Source organism: Coregonus lavaretus, assembly GCF_964263955.1.
Source record: "Coregonus lavaretus genome assembly, chromosome: 24".
Lineage (NCBI taxonomy): Eukaryota > Metazoa > Chordata > Actinopteri > Salmoniformes > Salmonidae > Coregonus > Coregonus lavaretus.
Genome location: NC_140011.1, coordinates 19,015,503 through 19,037,700, shown reverse-complemented (window position 1 = coordinate 19,037,700; position 22,198 = coordinate 19,015,503). Strand labels below are relative to the sequence as shown.

The 22,198-nt window shown below is 43.6% G+C and overlaps 1 protein-coding gene across 2 annotated transcripts in view; it reads left to right on the top strand.

Moving 5' to 3' along the window:
- The window catches only part of LOC311100126 (serine/threonine-protein kinase ULK1-like), a 62,837-nt gene extending 41,589 nt beyond the window's left edge, over positions 1 to 21,248 (top strand). Inside the window, exons 11-27 of one of the 2 annotated variants that reach the window (XM_084140897.1) lie at positions 63 to 113; positions 247 to 335; positions 3,524 to 3,686; positions 3,902 to 3,965; positions 8,268 to 8,354; positions 11,770 to 11,913; positions 12,619 to 12,773; positions 12,885 to 12,956; positions 13,304 to 13,557; positions 13,721 to 14,033; positions 15,902 to 16,024; positions 16,217 to 16,401; positions 16,634 to 16,818; positions 17,033 to 17,151; positions 17,364 to 17,521; positions 17,966 to 18,101; positions 18,495 to 21,248. In XM_084140897.1, coding sequence (XP_083997023.1) covers positions 63 to 113; positions 247 to 335; positions 3,524 to 3,686; positions 3,902 to 3,965; positions 8,268 to 8,354; positions 11,770 to 11,913; positions 12,619 to 12,773; positions 12,885 to 12,956; positions 13,304 to 13,557; positions 13,721 to 14,033; positions 15,902 to 16,024; positions 16,217 to 16,401; positions 16,634 to 16,818; positions 17,033 to 17,151; positions 17,364 to 17,521; positions 17,966 to 18,101; positions 18,495 to 18,550 — 2,354 coding nt within the window. In that variant the 3' untranslated portion in view covers positions 18,551 to 21,248. The remainder of the gene's footprint in view (positions 1 to 62; positions 114 to 246; positions 336 to 3,523; positions 3,687 to 3,901; positions 3,966 to 8,267; positions 8,355 to 11,769; positions 11,914 to 12,618; positions 12,774 to 12,884; positions 12,957 to 13,303; positions 13,558 to 13,720; positions 14,034 to 15,901; positions 16,025 to 16,216; positions 16,402 to 16,633; positions 16,819 to 17,032; positions 17,152 to 17,363; positions 17,522 to 17,965; positions 18,102 to 18,494) is intronic. The other variant, XM_084140898.1, reaches the window with a different exon arrangement.
- Positions 21,249 to 22,198: the final 950 nt, after the last annotated feature.

Below are 22,198 nucleotides of genomic sequence, written 5' to 3'. Positions count from 1 at the left end.
ATATTTAAAATTGATAGGGTAGCAAGTTCCTCACTTTCAATCTTTTTCTCTTTTCATTGTAGAGGAGTTCTTCCATCACCCCTTCCTGGAGACGAGTTCGTCCATGAAGAAGAGTGAGTAACATCCATCTACTCATCCCTAATTGAAACATCCAAACCAATCTATCATATGAAGAGGAAAGTCTGAGAAATTAATGAATTGGTTTATTATTTTGAGAATTTATATTGATATTTTTCTTTGATACAGCTCCTGCTGTGACCATGACATGCTTTCCCAGCTCTGCTTCAGCCAGCTCCTGTAGCAGCTCTTCCACCTCACATTTGGCCTCCCCACCGGTGAGTGTGTGTGTGTTAATGTATACATGCTTATAAACTGAGTGTACAAAACATTAGGAACACCTTCCTTATATTGAGTTGCCCCCCTCCCCCCACCCCTTTTGCCTTCAGAACAGCCTCAATTCGTCGGGGCATGGATTCTACAAGGTGTCGAAAGCGTTCCACAGGGATGCTGGCCCAAGCTGACCAATGCTTTCCACATTTGTGTCAAGTTGGCTGGATGTCCTTTGGGTGGAGAGGACCATTCTTGATACACACAGGAAACTGTTGAGCATGAAAAACCCAGCAGCGTTGCAGTTCTTGACACAATCCGGTGCACTTGGCACCTACTACCACCCAATTAAAAGGCACTTAAATATTTTGTCTTACCCATTTACCCTCTGAATGGCACACATACATAATCCATGTCTCAATTGTCTCAAGGCTTAAAAATCCTTCTTTAACTTGTCTCCTCCCCTTCATCTCAAATCAAATCAAATTGTATTTGCTACATGCGCCGAATACAACAGGTGTAGACATTACAGTGAAATGCTTACTTACAGCCCTTAACCAACAATGCATTAATTTTTTTATAAAAAATGAATAAATAATTAACAGTAGCAGCAGTGTAAAAAGATGGGGTGGGGGTGGGGGGCAGTGCAAATAGTCCGGTTAGCCATGATTAGCTGTTCAGGAGTCTTATGGCTTGGGGGTAGAAGCTGTTGAGAAGCCTTTTGGACCTAGACTTGGCGCTCCGGTACCGCTTGCCGTGCGGTAGCAGAGAGAACAGTCTATGACTAGGGTGGCTGGAGTCTTTGACAATTTTTAGGGCCTTCCTCTGACACCGCCTGGTATAGAGGTCATGGATGGCAGGAAGCTTGGCCCCAGTGATGTACTGGGCCGTACGCACTACCCTCTGTAGTGCCTTGCGGTCGGAGGCCGAGCAGTTGCCATACCAGGCGGTGATGCAACCAGTCAGGATGCTCTCGATGGTGCAGCTGTATAACTTTTTGAGGATCTGAGGACCCATGCCAAATCTTTTCAGTCTCCTGAGGGGGAATAGGCTTTGTCGTGCCCTCTTCAAGACTGTCTTGGTGTGTTTGGACCATGATAGTTTGTTGGTGATGTGGACACCAAGGAACTTGAAGCTCTCAACCTGTTCCACTACAGCCCCGTCGATGAGAATGGGGGCGTGCTCAGTCCTCTTTTTTTCCCTGTAGTCCACAATCATCTCCTTTGTCTTGGTCACGTTGAGGGAGAGGTTGTTATCCTAGCACCACACGGCCAGGTCTCTGACCTCCTCCCTATAGGCTGTCTCATCGTTGTCGGTGATCAGGCCTACCACTGTTGTGTCGTCGGCTAACTTAATGATGGTGTTGGAGTCGTGCCTGGCCATGCAGTCATGGGTGAACATGGAGTACAGGTGGGGACTGAGCACGCACCCCTGAGGGGCCCCCGTGTTGTCTCTTGGTAAATAGTGTGGTCTACAGCTTATCATAAGATACTCTACCTCAGGCGAGCAAAACCTTGAGACTTCCTTAGTATTTGATTTTATGCACCAGCTGTTGTTTACAAATATACACAGACTGCCACCACTTGTCTTACCGGTGTCAGCCGTTCTATCCTGCCGATGTAGCGTATAGCCCGCTAGCTGTATGTTATCCATGTCGTCGTTCAGCCATGACTTGGTGAAACATAAGATATTACAGTTTTTAATGTCCCGTTCGTAGGATAACCGTAATCTTAGGTCATCTAATTTATTTTCAAATGATTGAAGATTGGCTAATAGGATTGATGGAAGAGGCAGTTTACTCGCTCGCCGTCGGATCCTTACAAGGCACCCCGATCTACGTCCACGATATCTCCGTCTCTTTCTCCTGCGAATGACGGGGATTTGGGCCTTGTCGGGTGTCTGTAGGATATCCTTCGTGTCCGACTCGTTGAAGAAAAAAATCTTTGTCCAATACGAGGTGAGTAATCGCTGTCCTGATATCCAGAAACTATTTTTGGTTATAAGAGACGGTGGCAGAAACATTATGTACAGAATAAATTACAAATAACGCGAAAAAACACACATAATAGTACAATTGGTTAGAGGGCTGTAAAACGGCAGCCATCTTCTCCGGCGCCATCTCTACATCTAGAGCCACCCTCTACACTGATTGAAGTGGATTTAACAAGTGACATCAATAAGGGATCATAGCTTTCACCTGGATTCACCTGGTCAGTCTACAGTATGTAATGGAAAAAGCAGGTATTCTTAATGTTTTGTATACACAGTGTATATCTTTGCTTTAGGATATTTATATAATACTTTTATGAAATGTATTATTTCAGCTGGAAAGTTGAATGCTACCAAAGTTCTGAATAGAAAAGCCCACTCAAGATGGTCGAAAGCCTTTTCGGCATCAACAGCCATTATTGATAAATCAACATCTTGTTTTGTTGCGTATTGTATTATACTAAAACAAGTTATTGTATTTCTTTGTAAGTGTCTATTTTTAATAAACCCTGTTTCATTAATATGTATCAAGTCTGGTAATACTTTTGCCATTCTGTTGCTTATGAGTTTTGTTATTATTTTATTGTTGCAATTTATTAAACAAATGGGTCTGTAATCTGCAGGGGACTCTCCAGAGCTACTGTTGATGTGTCCAATGTCACACAGCTCAGTGTACGTTCAGTCTTGGGTTTGTTAGGTGGTATAGGGCTTTTTGTCTATTCCAGTGTTTTTTAATCCTGGTCCTGGGGACCCAAAGGGGTGCACTTTGTAGTTTTTGCCCTAGCACTACACACCTGATTCAAATGATCAAAGCTGAATGATCAAATTAACTTTTGACATGGCACACCTGTTAATTGAAATGCATTCCAGGTGACTACCTCATGAAGCTGGTTGAGAGAATGCCAAGAGTGTGCAAAGCTGTCATTAAGGCAAAGGGTGGCTACTTTGAAGAATCTCAAATATAACATATATTTTGATTTGTTTAACACTACTGTTATTTTATTTTACTGCTGCTCTTTAATTATTTGCAATTATTTACTTATCACTTTTTTTTTCTTCTTAAAAACTGCATAGTTGGTTAAGGGCTTGTAAGTAAGCATTTCACCTGTTGTATTTGGCACATGTGGCAAATAAAATTTGATTTGATATAGTGGGTTGTTCAGGGTCAGTGCTGTGGTCATAGTTACTCTCTCCTCTCTCTCTCCAGCAGTCCCTGGCTGAGGTCCAGCAGCTCCACGCCAAGACCCTTGCCTCCCCTACCCAGGATGCCCCTGGCTTTCTCCTCAAGGACTCGTCTGGAGGGGGCTGCAGCAGCAAGAACTCTTCTTGTGACACGGATGACTTTGTCATGGTGCCCGTCCACTTTCCGAGTAAGCGCATCCTCATTCCTCAACCACGAAGTGGTGTTCTTGTAGCGCTTCAGTCTGTCATGTGTATACAATCCAGAGATTGTGAGAGAAGTTGTTTAGATCACTTTCTTTCTGAATGTATAATAGCAGTGTAGTCCAATTTCTGAGATGATTCTGATGTTCATTCGTTTGGCTGTATGGTCATTCCTCTTTGACGTGTTGCCATGGTTTCTCAGCAGGTGAGCTCACCTGTGAGGAACCTACTGGGAAGGTGTTCCACGACAGTCTGATGAACAGCGGGTGAGTTTAGTGGACATGGTCTTTAGTGATGGGGCAAAAATCAATACAGTTACAAATCCTGATATTATTTAGGATGATATTACACTGTGAACGAAAATATAAACGCAATATGCAACAATTTCAAAGATTTTACTGAGTTACAGTTCATATAAGGAAATCAGTCAATTGAAATAAATTCATTTGGCCCTAATCTATGGATTCCAGGAATTGTCTACAGATCCTTGCAACATGGGGCTGTGCATGATCATGCTGAAACATCAGGTGATGGCGGCAGATGAATGGCAGGATAATGGCCCTCAGGATCTTGTCACAGTATCTCTGTGCATTCAAATTGCCATCGATAAAATGTAATTGTGTTCGTTGTCCGTGGCTTATACCTGCCCATACCTATTTGACCAAGAAGGAGAGTGATGGAGTGCTGAATCAGATGACCTGGCCTCCACAATCACCCGACCTCAACCCAATTGAGATGGTTTGGGTTGAGTTAGACCGCAGAGTGAAGGAAAAGCAGCCAACAAGTGCTCAGCATATGTGAGAACTCCTTCAAGACTGTTGGAAAAGCATTCCTTATGAAGCTGGTTGAGAGAATGCCAAGAGTGTGCAAAGCTGTCATGAAGGCAAAGGGTGGCTACTTTGAAGAATCTCAAATATAAAATATATTTTGATTTGTTTAAAACACTTTTTTGGTTACTAAATTATTCCATATGTGTTATTTCATAGTTTTGATGTCTTCACTATTATTCATATTTAAAATAAAGAAAAACCCTTGAATGAGTAGGTGTGTCCAAACTTTTAACTGGTACTGTATTTCTACAGCTCAGCTATTCATGCGCCAAAACTCAGGTATTTTTCGTCCTATAGCTTGTTCTCCATCTTCTTTTTAAATAGTAAACCATGTTTTCAGCACTTATGTCCATGACTGATCAACATTTATTTTCCCATGCTATCTCTTGTCTCTCTACAGCACACATCCTATTTTGTTGCCTTACAACCTGGAATTAAACATGCCTACCACTTTGAAGATGTAAAATATTTTTTCTTGTGAAACAAACAAGAAATATGACAAAAAACAGAACTTGAGCGTGCATAACTATTCACCTCCCCAAAGTCAATACTTTGTAGAGCCACCTTTTGCAGCAATTACAGCTGCAAGTCTCTTGGGGTATGTGTCTATAAGCTTGGCACATCTAGCCACTGGGATTTTTGCCCATTCTTCAAGGCAAAACTGCTCCAGCTCCTTCAAGTTGGATGGGTTCCGCTGGTGTACAGCAATCTTTAAGTCATACCACAGATTCTCAATTGGATTGAGGTCTGGGCTTTGACTAGGCCATTCCAAAACATTTAAATGTTTCCCCTTAAACCACTTGAGTGTTGCTTTAGCAGTATGCTTAGGGTTATTGTCCTGCTGGAAGGTGAACCTCCGTCCCAGTCTCAAATCTCGGGAAAATTGAAACAGGTTTCCCTCAAGAATTTCCCTGTATTTAGCGCCATCCATCATTCCTTCAATTCTGACCAATTTCCCAGTCCCTGCCGATGAAAAATATCCCCACAGCATGATGCTGCCACAACCATGCTTCACTGTGGGGATGGTGTTCTCGGGGTGATGAGAGGTGTTGGGTTTGTGCCAGGCGTTTTCCTTGATGGCCAAAAAGCTCAATTTTAGTCTAATCTGACCAGAGTACCTTCTTCCATATGTTTGCTTATTTTTTCTTTAAGCAATGGCTTTTTTCTGGCCACTTTTCCGTAAAGTCCAGCTCTGTGGAGTGTATGGCTTAAAGTGGTCCTATGGACAGATACTCTCATCTCCGCTGTGGAGCTTTGCAGCTCCTTCAGGATTATCTTTGGTCTCTTTGTTGCCTCTCTGATTAATGCCCTCCTTGCCTGGTCCGTGAGTTTTGGTGGGCGGCCCTCTCTTGGCAGGTTTGTTGTGGTGCCATATTCTTTCAATTTTTTATTAATGGAATTGGTGTTCCGTGGGATGTTCAAAGTTTCAGGTATTTTTGTATAACCCAACCCTGATCTGTACAGTCGTGGTCAAAAGTTTTGAGAATGACACAAATACTAATTTTCACAAAGTCTGCTGCCTCAGTTTTGATGATGGCAATTTGCATATACTCCAGAATGTCATGAAGAGTGATCAGATGAATTGCAATTAATTGCAAAGTCCCTCTTTGCATTAAAATGAACTTAATCCCCAAAAAAACATTTCCACTGCATTTCAGCCCTGCCACAAAAGGACCAACTGCCATCATGTCAGTGATTCTCTCGTTAACACGGGTGAGAGTGTCGACAAGGACAAGGCTGGAGATCACTCTGTCATGCTGATTGAGTTAGAATAACAGACTGGAAGCTTTAAAAGGAGGGTGGTGCTTGAAATCATTGTTCTTCCTCTGTTAACCATGGTTACCTGCAAGGAAACACGTGCCGTCATCATTGCTTTGCACAAAAAGGGCTTCACAGGCAAGGATATTGCTGCTTGTAAGATTGCACCTAAATCAACCATTTATCGGATCATCAAGAACTTCAAGGAGAGAGGTTCAATTGTTGTGAAGAAGGCGTCAGGGCGCACAAGAAAGTCCAGCAAGTGCCAGGACCGTCTCCTAAAGTTGATTCAGCTGCGGGATCGGGGCACCACCAGTGCAGAGCTTGCTCAGGAATGGCAGCAGGCAGGTGTGAGTGCATCTGCACACACAGTGAGGCGAAGACTTTTGGAGGATGGCCTGGTGTCAAGAAGGGCAGCAAAGAAGCCACTTCTCTCCAGGAAAAACATCAGGGACAGACATTCTGCAAAAGGTACAGGGATTGGACTGCTGAGGATTGGGGTAAAGTCATTTTCAGGGAATCCCCTTTCCGATTGTTTGGGGCATCCTGAAAACACCTTGTCCGGAGAAGACAAGGTGAGCGCAACTATCAGTCCTGTGTCATGCCAACAGTAAAGCATCCTGAGACCATTCATGTGTGGGGTTGCTTCTCAGCCAAGGGAGTGGGCTCACTCACATTTTTGCCTAAGAACACAGCCATGAATAAAGAATGGTACCAACACATCCTCCGAGAGCAACTTTTCCCAACCATCCAAGAACAGTTTGGTGACGTCAAATGCCTTTTCTAGCATGATGGAGCACCTTGCCATAAGGCAAAAGTGATAAGTAAGTGGCTCGGGGAACAAAACATCGAAATGTTGGGTCCATGGCCAGTAAACTCCCCAGACCTTAATCCCATTGAGAACTTGTGGTCGATCCTCAAGAGGCGGGTGGACAAACAAAAACCCACAAATTCTGACAAACTCCAAGCATTTATTATGCAAGAATGGGCTGCCATCAGTCGGGATGTGGCCCAGAAGTTAATTGACAGCATGCCAGGGCGGATTGCAGAGGTATTGAAAAAGAAGGGTCAACAGTGCAAACATTGACTCTTTGCATAAACTTAATGTAATTGTCAATAAAAGCCTTTGACACTAATGGAATGCTTGTAATTATACTTCAGTATACCATAGTAACATTTGACAAAAATATCTCATAACTGAAGCAGCAAACTTTGTGAAGACCAATACTTCTCCACAACTTTGTCCCTGACCTGTTTGGAGAGCTCCTTGGTCTTCATGGTGCCACTTGCTTGGTGGTGCCCCTTGCTTAGTGGTGTTGCAGACTCTGTGGCCTTTCAGAACAGGTGTAGATATACTGAGATCATGTGACACTTAGATTGCACACAGGTGGACTTTTTTAAAACTAATTATGTGACTTCTGAAGGTAATTGGTTGCACCAGATCTTATTTAGGGGCTTCATAGCAAAGGGGGTGAATACATATGCACGCACCACTTTTCCGTTATTTATTTTGTATAATTCTTTGAAACAAGTTATTTATTTTATTTCATTTCACCAATTTGGACTATTTTGAGTATGTCCATTACATGAAATCCAAATAAAAATCAATTTAAATTACAGGTTGTAATGCAACAAAATAGGAAAAACGCCAAGGGGGATGAATACCTTTGCAAGGCACTGTACTTATACAGAGCAATATGTTTGGAACATCAAATTGAAATAAAATCGCAGTATCGAATCGCAATACATATAGAATCGTGAGAATCGCAATACGTATCGTATTGGCACCTAAGTATCGCGATAATATCGTATCGTGAGGACCCTGGCAATTCCCAGCCCTAAGATTGGTCTTATGTGGGCACCTATACACAAAGCTGTTGGGAAATGTACCCAATGCCAATGTGAAAACGGCTTAAGAACAATCCCACTTCTTATTAATAGTATATTAGAGCCACTAAACTGTTGTCTCCTCCTCCTCAGCTCTCTACTGGCCTCTGGTGGCCTGGGCAGTCAGGGCAAGACCCCACCCCACTCCCCCTCCTACAGCGGCTCCTGCAGTCCCATCAGGTAAGAGCTGATCACGCTCTTACTGGAAAGGGATTCACTTCTTTTCAGTGTTCAGACATATTAAAACCATAACATGCTAATGCCAGTTATCTCACTCTGGCTGCTGGGTGAGTCAGTGTTTATTGTGCACTGGAAGCCCAGGCCAATGATACCCTTCTAGAGTAGGGGGATTAGTTTGTAAGGCTTGATTTACATTTACATTTTAGTAATTTAGCAGACCATAGCGACTTACAGTTAGTGAGTGCATACATTTTCATACTGGCCCCCCGTAGGAAACGAACCCACAACCCTGGCGTTGCAAGCGCCATGCTCTACCAACTGAGCTACAGGGGACTACAAAGATGACAAAAATATGTTAGGTCAGTAGTAGTGATGGGTAGGGCTGTTACCGTGACCATATTACCACCACACCAGCGATCACGAGTCATGACGGCAGTCAAATTCCACATAACCGTTTAGTCACGTAACTAGGCTTCTCCAAGCTCTGATGCTGCTTATGGTCATTAGTAGCCTACCAATCTTGCTAACTGACTGGTACTCAGCACTCTATTGTCCCTCTAATCACTCTGACATCAATGCAAATGTAGTCTAATCAAACACTTCATGAGAGCCCATGATCTCATGTTGCACACAATTTCTATAGGCTATGCAATTGTGTGAGAAAACCGAGTTTTGATGGCCTCTATTAAAAAGAGCAGGATCCCATCAGCTTTCTATAGGCTAGGCCTACTATATTTATTTCTCAACTTTCCTAATATTAAGCACAATGCTTGTCTTTACAAAAGGAGTATAGCCTACCTGGCTGGCATAAAAATGAATCACGGGAAAAGCGTCCTCCATTCGCTATTTAAGTGCATGTATTTTTTTCCCCTGCCCCTGTTTCGAGACAAGTGCATGATAATGGTCCATTCTAAATTTTCACACATATATTATTTTGTATATGTAAAGACACGATTAAATCAAGAATAATCTGATGGGTGACAATATTAGCCTATCACTTGTGAATGATATATTATCACTTGTGAATGATGCCCAGCTTGTGTGCTGTAAGGCAAGAAATGCATGCCTTTTTTAGCAACTTTTTCAAATCATAGTCGCACACCTCATGTAGCCTAGCCCATAGGCCTATATGCTTTGATAAGGTTTGTATCACAACTATAGTGGCCAGATAACTTGTTAAAATTAAGTACATTGATCCGCTTTACAACCGGTGTAGAGCGTAACTGGCATACATAGGCAGCGTGTGAGTTTCAAGTTTAGGGAAGGTCATCTTCACCATAAAAATGCACCTTTATAATACAGCATTACATAATCATTGTAATCACATTTGCGGTCACTTTTGAGAATGGTGTTTTCTCGCTAATTGATTGCATTTTGGAACATTCGTGCTTATAGCCTACTGCCGTGTGCGCATTGCTGCGCTTATAATGTGAAGAAATAGCCTAATAGTTTATCAACATTTTAAGCTAAACGTTCTGATCTGTTGCATCAGCCTCATTGCTTTTAAACGTTTTTGTTGATGCTATTGGTTGTATTAATTTGGGATCTATCGCGTCCCACAACTGTCCCAGACTATGTTTGGAATATTTATTTCTCGCACAGAAGGACAAGTTGACCAATAGAATAGGACAACTTTTGTACTATGGGGGGATAGTAGATTCACATAAGCTAGTGCTTTTGCTGTTTGTTAGGCCTACTCATCTTGTTGGCTGACGAAAAGTAAATGTGGACAGTTCTTCCAACATCTTTAATATTTGCCTCGGAATTCGATAAGGACGCGAGCAGTTGCGTTCCCGATGTGTCTGTCTTCACTTGTAGCCTGTGAGAAGGCCCCGATCACGTGACATGCATTGGCTAATAAGAATTGAGATATCTGAGAGAGCCATGTGAGTGAGAGGTGCTTCGGAGCACGAAGCCGGGAGAATGGAATTATAATTATTACGTTCAGCCCAAGGGCACAATGGCAACCGGCCGCAAAAGGCATGGACTTTTTTAGGGGGCATTACAGCCACACAAAGGGGATGCCGCCGGGAAATTCAAGGCATTATCAAATTGTGAATGAGAGACTGATGAAGTGTGTGCAGCCTGTGCAAAAAACAAAGCAGAGCTCATGCCTTTCATGCAACTTTTTTCAAATAATCAGTAGAGTCGCATCATGCAGCCTTAGAATGTATTAAAAATCTAAACATACTGTATAGCCCAACGTTTGTATCAAGTTGCATTTATAACTCTAAATGAAGCATATAGGAGGACCTGTTTCTTTGTTAACCGCTCAACACAGAATAGCCGCATGTGCGCACTCCCTCAAATCGTTTGGAGAAAATATCCTTTATATTTTATTCAGCTAAGTTCAATTGTATTCTTCATACTATAAAATAATGCCACGGAATTCTAAGCAACTCTTGTCGGCTAAATGAACTAGTGTAGCCCACAGCCATATGGCATAGCCAGATCAGGGCCTAACATAAGGACAACTCAGTATGCTATTTTTTGTTCTTCTGAAATATATTACATTTTCTTCATATCATGTTTCTTTAGACCTGTCTAAAATAATGGATTTATTGTGATGGTGTGGGCTATATTAAATTGATTTATTAGACTTTTTTTAAATGTAGATGTTCCAAAGGTCTGCATCTGTGGCATGTAGGCTATGCGTGGAAGCCAGGAGATGCTAAATGTGTTTATGTTAATTAACGGTCCATTATTTGCTTGACAATCACCGGCTGACAAAATGTACAGCCCTAGTGATGGGGGGGGAAAATCTATAGTTATATATCGCAATATTATTTTGGATGATATTATATAGATACTTTGACTTCAAATATCGATTTGGAGGAATCGATTTTGCTAGATAGCTTTAGCTAGCGCTAGTTGGCTCTTGTTATTTTTCATCCTATAGCTTGTTCTCCATTTTCTTTTAAAATAGTGAGCCAATACGTTTTCAGCACTTTTATTTCCATGACTGATCAAAACTTATTTTCTCTTGGCTCTCTCTTCTCTCTGCAGCAGTGAGCAATATTTTTGGAACATCAAATAGAAAGAAAATTGCATGATCGAATTGGAATACATATAGAATTGTGATAATTGTGAGAATCACAATACACATCGTATCAGCACCTAAGTGTCGTGATAATATTAAAACCGTATCGTGAGGTCCCTGGCAATTCCCAGCCCTATTCAGTAGGTCAATCTGATCATCATCTCCCCTCTCTACCAAAGCAATCCTTAATCAAGGGCTCACACTGCTCTCTCGTTCTCTCTCTCACTCTCTCTTTCTCTCTCTCTCACTATTACATAGATGTTTTGTCTGTTACTATTCTCTCAGTATTTTTGCTGTTTCACTCTCTTTGTTAATGTATTGATCAGACAGGGAATGGTTAAACGTAGCTAACTCCCGCTTTCTCTCTTCTTTCAGTCGGCCAAGTGAGTTCTCTGGCAGTAACTGTGGTAACTATGGTAACTACGGTCAGTCGGTGCCCATTCCTGTTCCCACTCAGGTCCACAACTACCAGCGCATGGAGCAGAACCTTCATTCCCTCAGCCATGACGGCTCCCCACAGTCAGTATATACATACACTGAGTGTACAAAACATTTAAGGACACCTTCCTAATATTGAGTTGCACACCCCCCCTTTTGCCCTCAGAACAGCCTCAATTCGTCAGGGCATGGACTCTACAAGGTGTCGAAAGCGTTCCACAGGGATGCTGGCCCATGTTGATTCCAATGCTTCCCACAGTTGTGTCAAGTTGGCTGGATGTCCTTTGGGTGGTGGACCATTTCTGATACACACTGAAACTGTTGAACGTGAAAAACCCAGCAGCGTTGCAGTTCTTGACACAAACCCGTGCGCCTGGTACCTACTGCCATACCCCGTTCAAAGGCACTTACATCTTTTGTCTTGCCCATTCACCCTCTGAATGGCACACATACACAATCCATGTCTCATTTGTCTCAATGCTTAAAAATTATTATTTAACCTGTTGCCTCCCCTTCATCTACACTGATTGAAGTGGATTTAACAAGTCACATCAATAAGGGATCATAGCCTTCACCTGGATTCACCTAGTCAGTCTATGTCTTGGAAAGAGCAGGTGTCCTTAATGTTTTGTACACTCCGTATACATATGCATGCATTACTTACTTACACACAAGCTTATATAAACATGCAGTCTCTTCTGTGGCACAGTAGTAACATTGCTAGCTTGGAGATAACAGGGAATATTGTCTTATTTTGTGACGACTATGTTCCTCCCCCCGCCACAGGCTGTCTACCCCGGTGCGCCGGTGCAGCAGCAATAGTTCCCTGGGATTCGGAAGGACTGGCCCATCGCCGCCTTACCCAGGAGGCCACGGGTCCTTGGCTGGCCCCCGCAGGCTGTCTGTAGGAGGGGCCAGACCCTTCCAGCTCTCTCCTCAAGGTATGTCTGCCAGAGTGCATTGATGTGTCATAAAATGTCCCCTCTCTTCTTTCTCTCCTCTCATTCTTCTTCTTTCTCATCCCCCTCTCTCGTCTCCCTCTGTATCTGAAGTGGGCACCATCCCTGAGCTGCCAGGACAGGCATGCCCGTTGGGCACGGGCAGCGGGGGGTCGCGGGGCGGAGGTGAGAATCCGGAATTCCCCTCCCTCCTTCCCTGTCCGTCCCGCTAACTTTTGGGCTGACTGTTTTAGTGTTTTGTTAGTGGTGGAAATGGTTAACCTGGCCAGGGGCATTGGGGAGTTGCTCTGTGGTAGCCCAAGGCTATTCACTTCCTGTTGGCTTGATCAGTGGGGTTTAAACCTGACTTAAAGCAACCATCACCTTTAGATGTTTTACTTCCATGTGTCTTTCCTTCAGCTGTATAGTTAGTAACTCATCTTTATAATGTAAAGATGACATTGTGCTGGACTTTTCCTCTGTTGTCCATGTTATGACCCACCCTCTAACTTCTAACCCCTGTCCCTTTCCAGCTCTCCAATTCCCCGACACGCGGCCTCCCCCTCAGCAGAAGCAAGGCCTGGGCACCCAGCTCCACAGTGCCCCCTGTCTTATGGAGGCCACTAGCGGTGGCGGCAGGCAGAAAATCAGGAAGCAGCACTCGGACCCCGTGGTGGCTAACCTTCAGGCAGGCATGATGGCTATGCGGCCCCTGCACTCCTCCCCCAGGCTGAGTGAACTCATGCAGCGCAGCCCCCTCTCCACCATCCTTGGATCCCCCTCTAGAGTGAGTTCATGTTTTGGACACAGCTAGTACAATACCTATGCCTGTGTTTTAGAGGAAACTGAACTATTCAGCAATTGTACTATGTATGGCTTTAAACAATCAATCCCACTGTCTATAGTCTCTAGACTCTACTTTGCATCTGACACTGATATCCTGTCCACAGGCCATACCACCCTTTGAGTTCCCAAAACCTCCCAGCTCCCCCAACCTGGTGACTTTCCTGGCCCAGCAGGGTCTGGTTCTGGCCCCGCCCGGCAGCAGGACTGCCTCAAACCACAAGGACCCAGGACAGCAGCCTACTGGCCAGCTTGGTCAATACAGCCAGAGGACTACAGAGGACAACAAGGGCTTCGGCAGGTCTCAGAGTGCAGGTCGTCTGTCTGACATGCTGCTGATGGCTGCGTTTGGAGGGCCGCTGGGGGAGCACGGCAGCAGTGAGAACCTCAGCTCTGACAGAGAAGCCATAGACATCACAGGTGGGCATAGTGGACCTGTTCACCAAGTTTTACCCTTCAGTAAATGTCTACCTGAATGACTAAAGCATAAAGAGCTGTTATGTTCACCAATCGAAGTTGACTAGATAGTCAATATTGCAGTGACTGACTGACTCGACTTACTCCGTTTTTTTCCCTTTATATGGATGTGGGTCACTCAGTATAGATCTGTTTGGGGGTTAGGAGTTGGAGCTTCAAGGTCAGCAGAGCTGTGCATATTTCATCACTTATTTTTTAGACTGGGGTCACAGTATCAATTAGGTAAAGTGCCACAGGAGTCAATTCCAACACAAAAACGTTTTAATGGGTGACTGAGCTTCCTGATTTGGCCTCGTTTTGAAGATTGTTCATTAAGAAATGCTAGCTGCCATGACTGAAGCCAAACGAGAGTTGTCTTGGGGGTGTGGTTTGATGTGGGTGTGTTATGTTCGAATATCGTATCCTGGCAGGTACTGTTGTTTGTCCCTACTGAATCACCCTAGCAACAACATAGCCAGCCACTTCCTCAAGAAAAAAAACGTGCATGGAAAAACTAGTCGGTGCCCTGCATAAAGTCTATCGTGTAGGGAAAGGACTGATTTCTGAGAAAACAATAACATGTCTACAACTTATGCAAGCTGCCAAACTATCTTAAATAAAGCAAAATCAATTGCTAGCTAGCTAAGTTACAACTTGTGTGTTTGTCAATGAAGCTAGCAAGTACGGTAGTAGCTAGCAGACATATTGAGCAGCCAGGCCACAATCGGTTTATCAAGTCACTGGCAAGTGGCGACGTGTGTGCTTCGGTGCCGTTTTGTTTTTTACAACTTTCTCACTACCTATTACCAGAGTGTGCGTCTGTTTGACAGTGTTGCATAGAGAATCATGTTACAAAACAGGTCGCGGGGGGACACAAGATGTTCGCAAATGGGTTTTGGAATATTGACAAGTTGCGGTTGGATACAAATGCGCTCTGATCATCTCAATTCTAATTTTGCCCCAATAAGTGGCAGACTCGAGGGATTGACACTATCAAACATCAGCAAGTGACCACTCCATGAAGGGCTTAGGGCCAAGGGTTATTTCAACATAACATTGGTGAGGTGTTGTCTTATGTAAACAAGCTTGAGGCGCCGTGTAATGGGCAAGTCTGTCTCACTGTCTGGAGGTTCTGTCTGCTATGATTGGATAGAGCACGCACAGCTGATAGAGCGCAATCAGCACAGCTGCTTATCTTGTGTTACTGGGCAAATGGACATGATCGTAATCCATACCCAACCCTCCAGTAAGTCGTGACGAACTCACTTAAAAAACTCAGTTTTGGACGAGACTGACTTTATGACCAAAATTATCCTATTTACACTTTGTAGTAAATTTGGACACTTATTTTGAATTAATGTTTCTGATTCATATCGATGCCACATAGGCCGTTTAAAACCAGAGAAGTTGGTTCTAAGGTGCTGAGGACTATTGTATTTTTGTAATAATAATGTATTACTGATTGGGTGGACCTGGCAGGGCCTGGCTTCCCAGTGGGTGGGCCTGTGTCCACACAGGCCACCCCAAGGCTACTCCCCAGCTCTAATGGAACATTCCTTTTTTCTATAGAAACTGAAATGTGTTTCTACAGCTCACGTGGGTGCGTAGTGAAACATAATGTTTTGAATATCCCTGTTGTAGGTTTTAAATGGGGATGGTAAAGGTTGTACGTCTACTGCTCTGATGACAATATGGGCAAACAGGATGTTTAAAGCAGTAACACTCTAACTACCAGGGTAAATGACTACTTGCTCCACTGTATGTAGCTAGATCATTACCATGATTCATCCTCCCTGTGTTATGTCTGATGAGTGCTGTGTCTCTGTCCTCAGCGCCCTCTGGTGGTGGAGCCATGGCTGCAGGCTCAGTCCGCCCAGCCCAGGTGGTGTTCACTGTGGGCTCCCCACCCAGCGGCAGCATCCCGCCACAGCCCTCCAGGACCAGACAGTTCTCAGGTGAGATGATTTGATTGTCATTGCTCCACACAGCATCCAAATACAATATAGAGTTCTAGGGATGCTGATCTTAGTGGCAATAAATGCACAGTACACTACTCTATGTCAGTTAAATGACTGTCAGTCATGACTAAGTGCCATCAAGGGCCTGTTCTGAGGTACTTTCCATGCTCTAACCCCTTCTTTCTATAGCAAGCTCCTCCAGCTCCATAAGCCCAGTGGGGTCCTTCACCAGCCGATTTCAGACAGGCACCTATCTGGACGGCTTCGAGGGTCCTTCCAGACCACGTTACAGCTTCACAGACCCAATCACAGCCAACATGGGGGGACCTGTTAGCTTCCTGGCCCCTGAGCTGCCAGAGGAGACACTGATGGAGGTGAGAGGAGGAGTAGGGGTTGGGATGTGGGGTTGCTGTTTCTGTTTCTCTGAGTTTGTCTCTGCATGATTTTTCTGTCTGTTCATCTCTGTCTCTGTTTTGAAGAACGCCAATCTGCCTGTAGGCTATATTTTATGACGTTCAATGTGTGTGATTTTGTCTCTCTCTCTCTCTCTCTCTCTCTCTCTCTCTCTCTCTCTCTCTCTCTCTCCCTCTGTCTGTCTGAGTGCAGCAGGAGCACACAGATACCCTGAGGAGCCTGCGCTTCACCCTGGACTTTGCCCGCTGTCTGATGGAGGTGGCAGGGGTCAGGGGGACTGGGGCTGGGGCGGGGCAGGGGGACACCTCCCCACCCTCCCTCCTGCAGGAGCAGAGCCTAGTGGCTGACCAGATCAGCTCCCTCAGCCGGGAGTGGAGGTGAAAACTACCAGCTAATGAAGCTAAACCACTGTTACTGAAACTACTTTGTCTAGAGTCTTTCCTTTTCATGGAATATGAGATCTTTACAAATGGACGATAAAAGCAAGTCAGACTTGGTTACTGTTCACTTTGCGATTCAGAGACACTTTGCAATGACTGTAGCGTTAGCTACAAACCATGACTCTGATGTGTGTACGTGTGTGTGTCTCAGCTATGCGGAGCAGCTGGTGTTGTACATGAAGACTGCAGAGCTTCTGTCGTCTGCCTTGCACACAGCCATGGAGTGCATCAAACAGGGAAAACTGTACCCCTCTGCTACTGTCAAACAAGGTAAGAGCCAACAACCTTAGAACACGGCTGATTAAAAGCCAAAATTAAAAGCCAAAATGTACAGAAGGATATAACATTACACTCAAATGGCAGATGTAGCAGTAAAAAATGTCTTGAGCCCAACCCTGCTGTGGAGTAGGACTGCTCTATGTCTTTATTTCCAACGCGAACACGGCTCCACTCAGCCCTCTCCTCTGTGACTGTGTGTTTAGTGGTCAAGAGGCTGAACGAGCTGTACAAGTCCAGCGTGTCATTCTGCCGCTCCCTCAACGCAGGGCTGGAGCATTTCTTCTCCCGCAAGCACCGTCTCATGGACCACATCAATACCATCACCGCCGAGAGGCTGCTGTTTAGCCACACTGTTCAGATGGTGAGAGAGACACTGTGTTTAGCTCAACTGTTTCTGTCATCTCAGCATCTGGGGCCATATGTATCAAGCTTCTCTGAGTAGGAGTGCTTATCTAGGATCAGGTCCATGTAATCTTATTCATTGTAACCCAAAAGGCAAAACTGATCCCAAATCAGCACTCCTACTCTGAGACGCTTTATACGGCCCCTGATCTCTTCTTCGCCCTCTCTACTCGGCTTGTGGTTGACTCGTTGCACCATTTATACAGCTACATGTTTAAGATCACTGCATATAGCGTGTAGCTGTAATAAGGTGATATTTGAATAATAGCTCTTTGCTATTATTCAGCCATACTGCCAAATGGAATCCCATGCTGTATTCAAACCCATATACAAACCTGTATCATGCCAGTTTTCCTCTGACTTTTCCCACTACCTCATCTTCCCCCCCTCCTCCCCTCCCCAGGTGCAGGCTGCTGCTCTGGATGAAATGTTCCACCAGGGAGAGGAGTCGGTGCTGCGCTACCACAAGGCCCTGCTGCTGATGGAGGGCCTGTCCCTGCTCCTCACAGAGCAAAACGACATCCTCAGCGTCAGCAAGTGTGAGTCACCTCGGAACTTTCACCTCTGACTCACCACATCCATTTAGCCTAAACTGGAGTAGCATATATGTATTTTTTTATATTTTAGTCATTTCGCAGACTCTCTTATCCAGAGCGACTTACAGGAGCAATTAGGGTTAAGTGCCTTGCTCAAGGGCACATTGCCAGATTTTTTTCACCTTGTCGGCTCAGGGATTTCAACCAGCGACCTTTCGGATTCTGGCCCAACACTCTAACCACTAGGCTACCTGTATAGAACATGATTTTATTTCCATGACTACACAAATGTAATTGGACACTTTTGGCTGATATTTGTTACTGGTAGCTTAGTGAGTTGTCCCTTTGACATCATCAATCAATGAATAATACTACCTCTACTTTCTCTCTCTGCAGGTAAGGAATGCATTGAGCGTCGCCTCACAGCTCTACAGTCAGGGCTATGTGTTTGAGGACTCTGCTCAGCACCCGTGATGCTGCTATGCAATAATGTCACTCATTCTGGGCAGGCACCACCATGCCCATTCAACCTCCCAACCAATGCTGTATCTTCCCCCCACCCTGTAGTTTCCATGGAGATGTCAGCCGGTGGGGTGTGTGTTAAGAAGTGCCTGTAGTCTGGACTGGGTAGACTCTGGACTGGTGGTCTCTGTGTCTGCCCCACCACCAAGCGCACTTAGGTGAACTGATGTTGGAGATGAGGGGGAAACTACGCACTCCTCTGTGTGTCAGACAGGACCCCACTAAACGGACTGACTGTGTTAGCTATTCAGCTCTGTGCAGAGCCCCATACACACACAGCCTCTTACCGTCAGAAACGCTACCCTGACCAACACAGCCAAGCTGTCTGCAGGAGGATTCTACTGCAGTCAGTCACGCTCCATTTGATCCTGTCAGTAATTCAGCGCTAAGCAATCACAAATTAACCTTCACTCCTAAGACATGAGGTCTCACTATATAAGAAGCCACTCAGTGTAAAAATATAATATATATATTTTTTGTGTGTTTTTCAGGGAAACCAGATGAGTTTAAGAGCGTTATCCCAATTGCATGGCCTGTCACAGCCCACGGGCCTGTGTGTGTACATTTTGAGTTGTATGTAGAAAATATGTATTTTTCAGTTATTGACCTTGCCTAAAGTAAATTCCTGTGATAGAACCATATACAGAAGTTTTTTACTTTATTTATCCCTGTCTGACACTTTATTGATGCTACGTTTGCCATATTAAGAATGAGAATGTTGCCCTTTAGGGCTTTGGGCCCAGTAGGTAGGTTTTTGGACCATAGACAGGAGAATGTAGAAAGGATTGCTGTCTGTGCCACTGGGCCTTTGACAGGATATTCAATATGGACAGGAAATGGGCCTCGCTGAGTATTTCCCTTTGACCAGTGTTTGATATGGCAGCCATGTTGGAAGAACAGCTGGAACCACATACTCCCCATTCAGCTTACTAGTCAGAGTGCTTGAGGTGATTCATCATCTTATTATTATTTCCTAAAGTTGTTCTTAACCAGTAAAAGGCCAGGAATATCACTTTGTAGACAAATTAGACAAAGGAATATTGCCAAAATTGGAAAAGAAACCAATTGGCACTGATCTCTGACCAAACACATGAGATTTAGTTGAGCTTTATTTAATATTTTCCCATTCAAACCTCTTATGGAGTACAGCCATCACAATCAGTTTGAATGTAGGGCTGCTTGTAAAACTTGTTAGTAGTAGAGTTGCCGGACTGGACTACACCTGTCAATGATTACTGGTGTTATTGCACTGTGTTGAGGTTTATCAGTACTGTACATAATGAAGTGTGAGGGTGAGTTATAAGATGTACATGCTTGGAGAGCGTTTTAGTTTTGGAGTTATTTCTATGGTTTTTATTGTAGTTTTCGGCAGTTTTGTTTTAGGTTTATTCATTGTCAGATGTTGAAGTGTGATGGCTGTCTTAATCTTGACAGGGAAATGTCATAAGCTATTAGACTTTGAAAGGTGCCTTTGTGAAAAAATAAATTTAAAAAAGCTACACTAAAAAAGATTTTGGTTGTATTGAATAGACAAAATGAGGACTGATGCTTGTGTTGGATTTTGAAAAGCAGTCAAATGTATCGAATTGTAGTGGAGCGGTTGTTGAATTTATATTTGAGGTGGGTGGATGTTTCCCTAACCACAGCTTGTATCCCCAACAATAACCATTAGGGGATAGACAAAATATCTCACCGTGCAATGGACCAGTGGTTAGAGGCAACCTCTACCCACTCTAAGAAGCTTGTGTGTTTTGTGTATGCGTTTGTGTGAAACTTTGTGAAAGAGTGAATGGCTTTTATATTTCCTCACTACAGGGAACTAACAGAAACAAGAGCAGGGGAGCATTTTCCCCTGTGAAGATTGTCTGAATATTTTGGTTTGCCCATAGATGCTTTCTTGCCTTTTCCTTTCACCAGTCAGCAAAATGTTAAAAAAATTATCTTACTCTGAAATTCTGTTGCATAAGCATACAGCGTAAAGGTCTAGTTTATATTATACATCCCAGATTAATGATATCGTCATGTCTAGTGACCCATATGCCCATTATAAAATGGGAAATGTTCAATGAGTGGCTGGTAGCAAGGCAATGGTAGTCCTTGGTTTTATTTATGCATGTTTCACTTTTTTGTTTTGTTTCTTACAACCAGTAGCCTAGCAGCCATCCTAATGTTGTGTAAGAATCTAAAGCAACATATGTTGTATAAATCACTCTGTAGAAGAACAACAACTTACAAGGCAGGTTGATTGAAAAGGCCCATGAAGTAAAAGCTTGATCTGCACTCCAGTGCTTACATGACACTTAATGGATATCACTGAAAACAAGGTTTTGCCAACTTAAGATGTTTGCAGTTTTGCTTTTATGCATTATATATGCAGTATACCTGAAAGTTTATTCCACACTGCTGATTTGCATATTTACCTTACTATTTCAGTATCACTTGTAAATAAGGATAGTAAATTAAGTTATTGCTCTGAATGTGTATATATTACAAAGCATGGACAGAATTTCCCCACCCATCCAAAGAAAAGTATTAGAAATACAAACGTTCCCTACTATCAATTCTAGACTGTTGTTGGAGCTATATCTCTGACTGTACATTTAAGCCTGTAAAAAAAAAAAATAATAATGATACACACTATTTCAATGTCTGTGTGTGATGTATCATTTCTGGTTTGAAAGGCGCTGCAGAAATAAAATTGTGAAAGGAATTCGGTTGTGTATGTTGATTATTACTGGTGGTTCATTTGATTGGGACTTTAACTTTCTAGGATATAAAACAGTGTCATACTTCTGGAGGTGAGGTACAAAACCTCTTAAATGTATTTGAAAGGATGTTAATAGTCTACTTCTACAATTATAACGTTGATATGCTAATTGTAACCATTGGCATGTTACAATTTCAAGGTATTTTTTGTGGTAGCCATGCAAACAACAGCACTTGTTGCTTGCACCAATGACTGTATGGCAGGGATTATCAACTAGATTCAGCCGCGGGCCGATTTTTTTTCTTGAACACATTTTCAGGGGGCCGGAACATAATTAAAAATAATTAGTAGACTGCAAAGACCACAAAAAGCCCAAACCGATATACACTGAACAAAAATATAAACACAACATGTAAAGTGTTGGTCCCATGTTTCATGAGCTGAAATAAAATATCCCAGAAATGTTCCATACGCTCAAAAAGCGTATTTCTCTCAAATGTTGTGCGCACATTTTTTTACATCCCTGTTAGTGAGCGTTTCTTCTTTGCCAAGATAATCCATCCACCTGACAGGTGTGGCATATCAAGAAACTGATTAAACAGCATGATCATTACACAGGTGCGCCCTGTGCTGGGGACAAAAAGTCCACTCTAAAATGCCACAGATGTCTCAAGTTTTGAGGGAGCTGATGAAACTGTGGGTTTGCACAAACTGTCAGAAACCGTCTCAGGAAAGCTAATCTGCGTGCTCGTCGTCTTCACCAAGGTCTTGACCTGACTGCAGTTCGGCGTCGTAACCGGCTTCAGTGGGCAAATACTCACCTTCGATGGCCACTGGCACACTGGAGAAGTGTGCTCTTCACGGATGAATC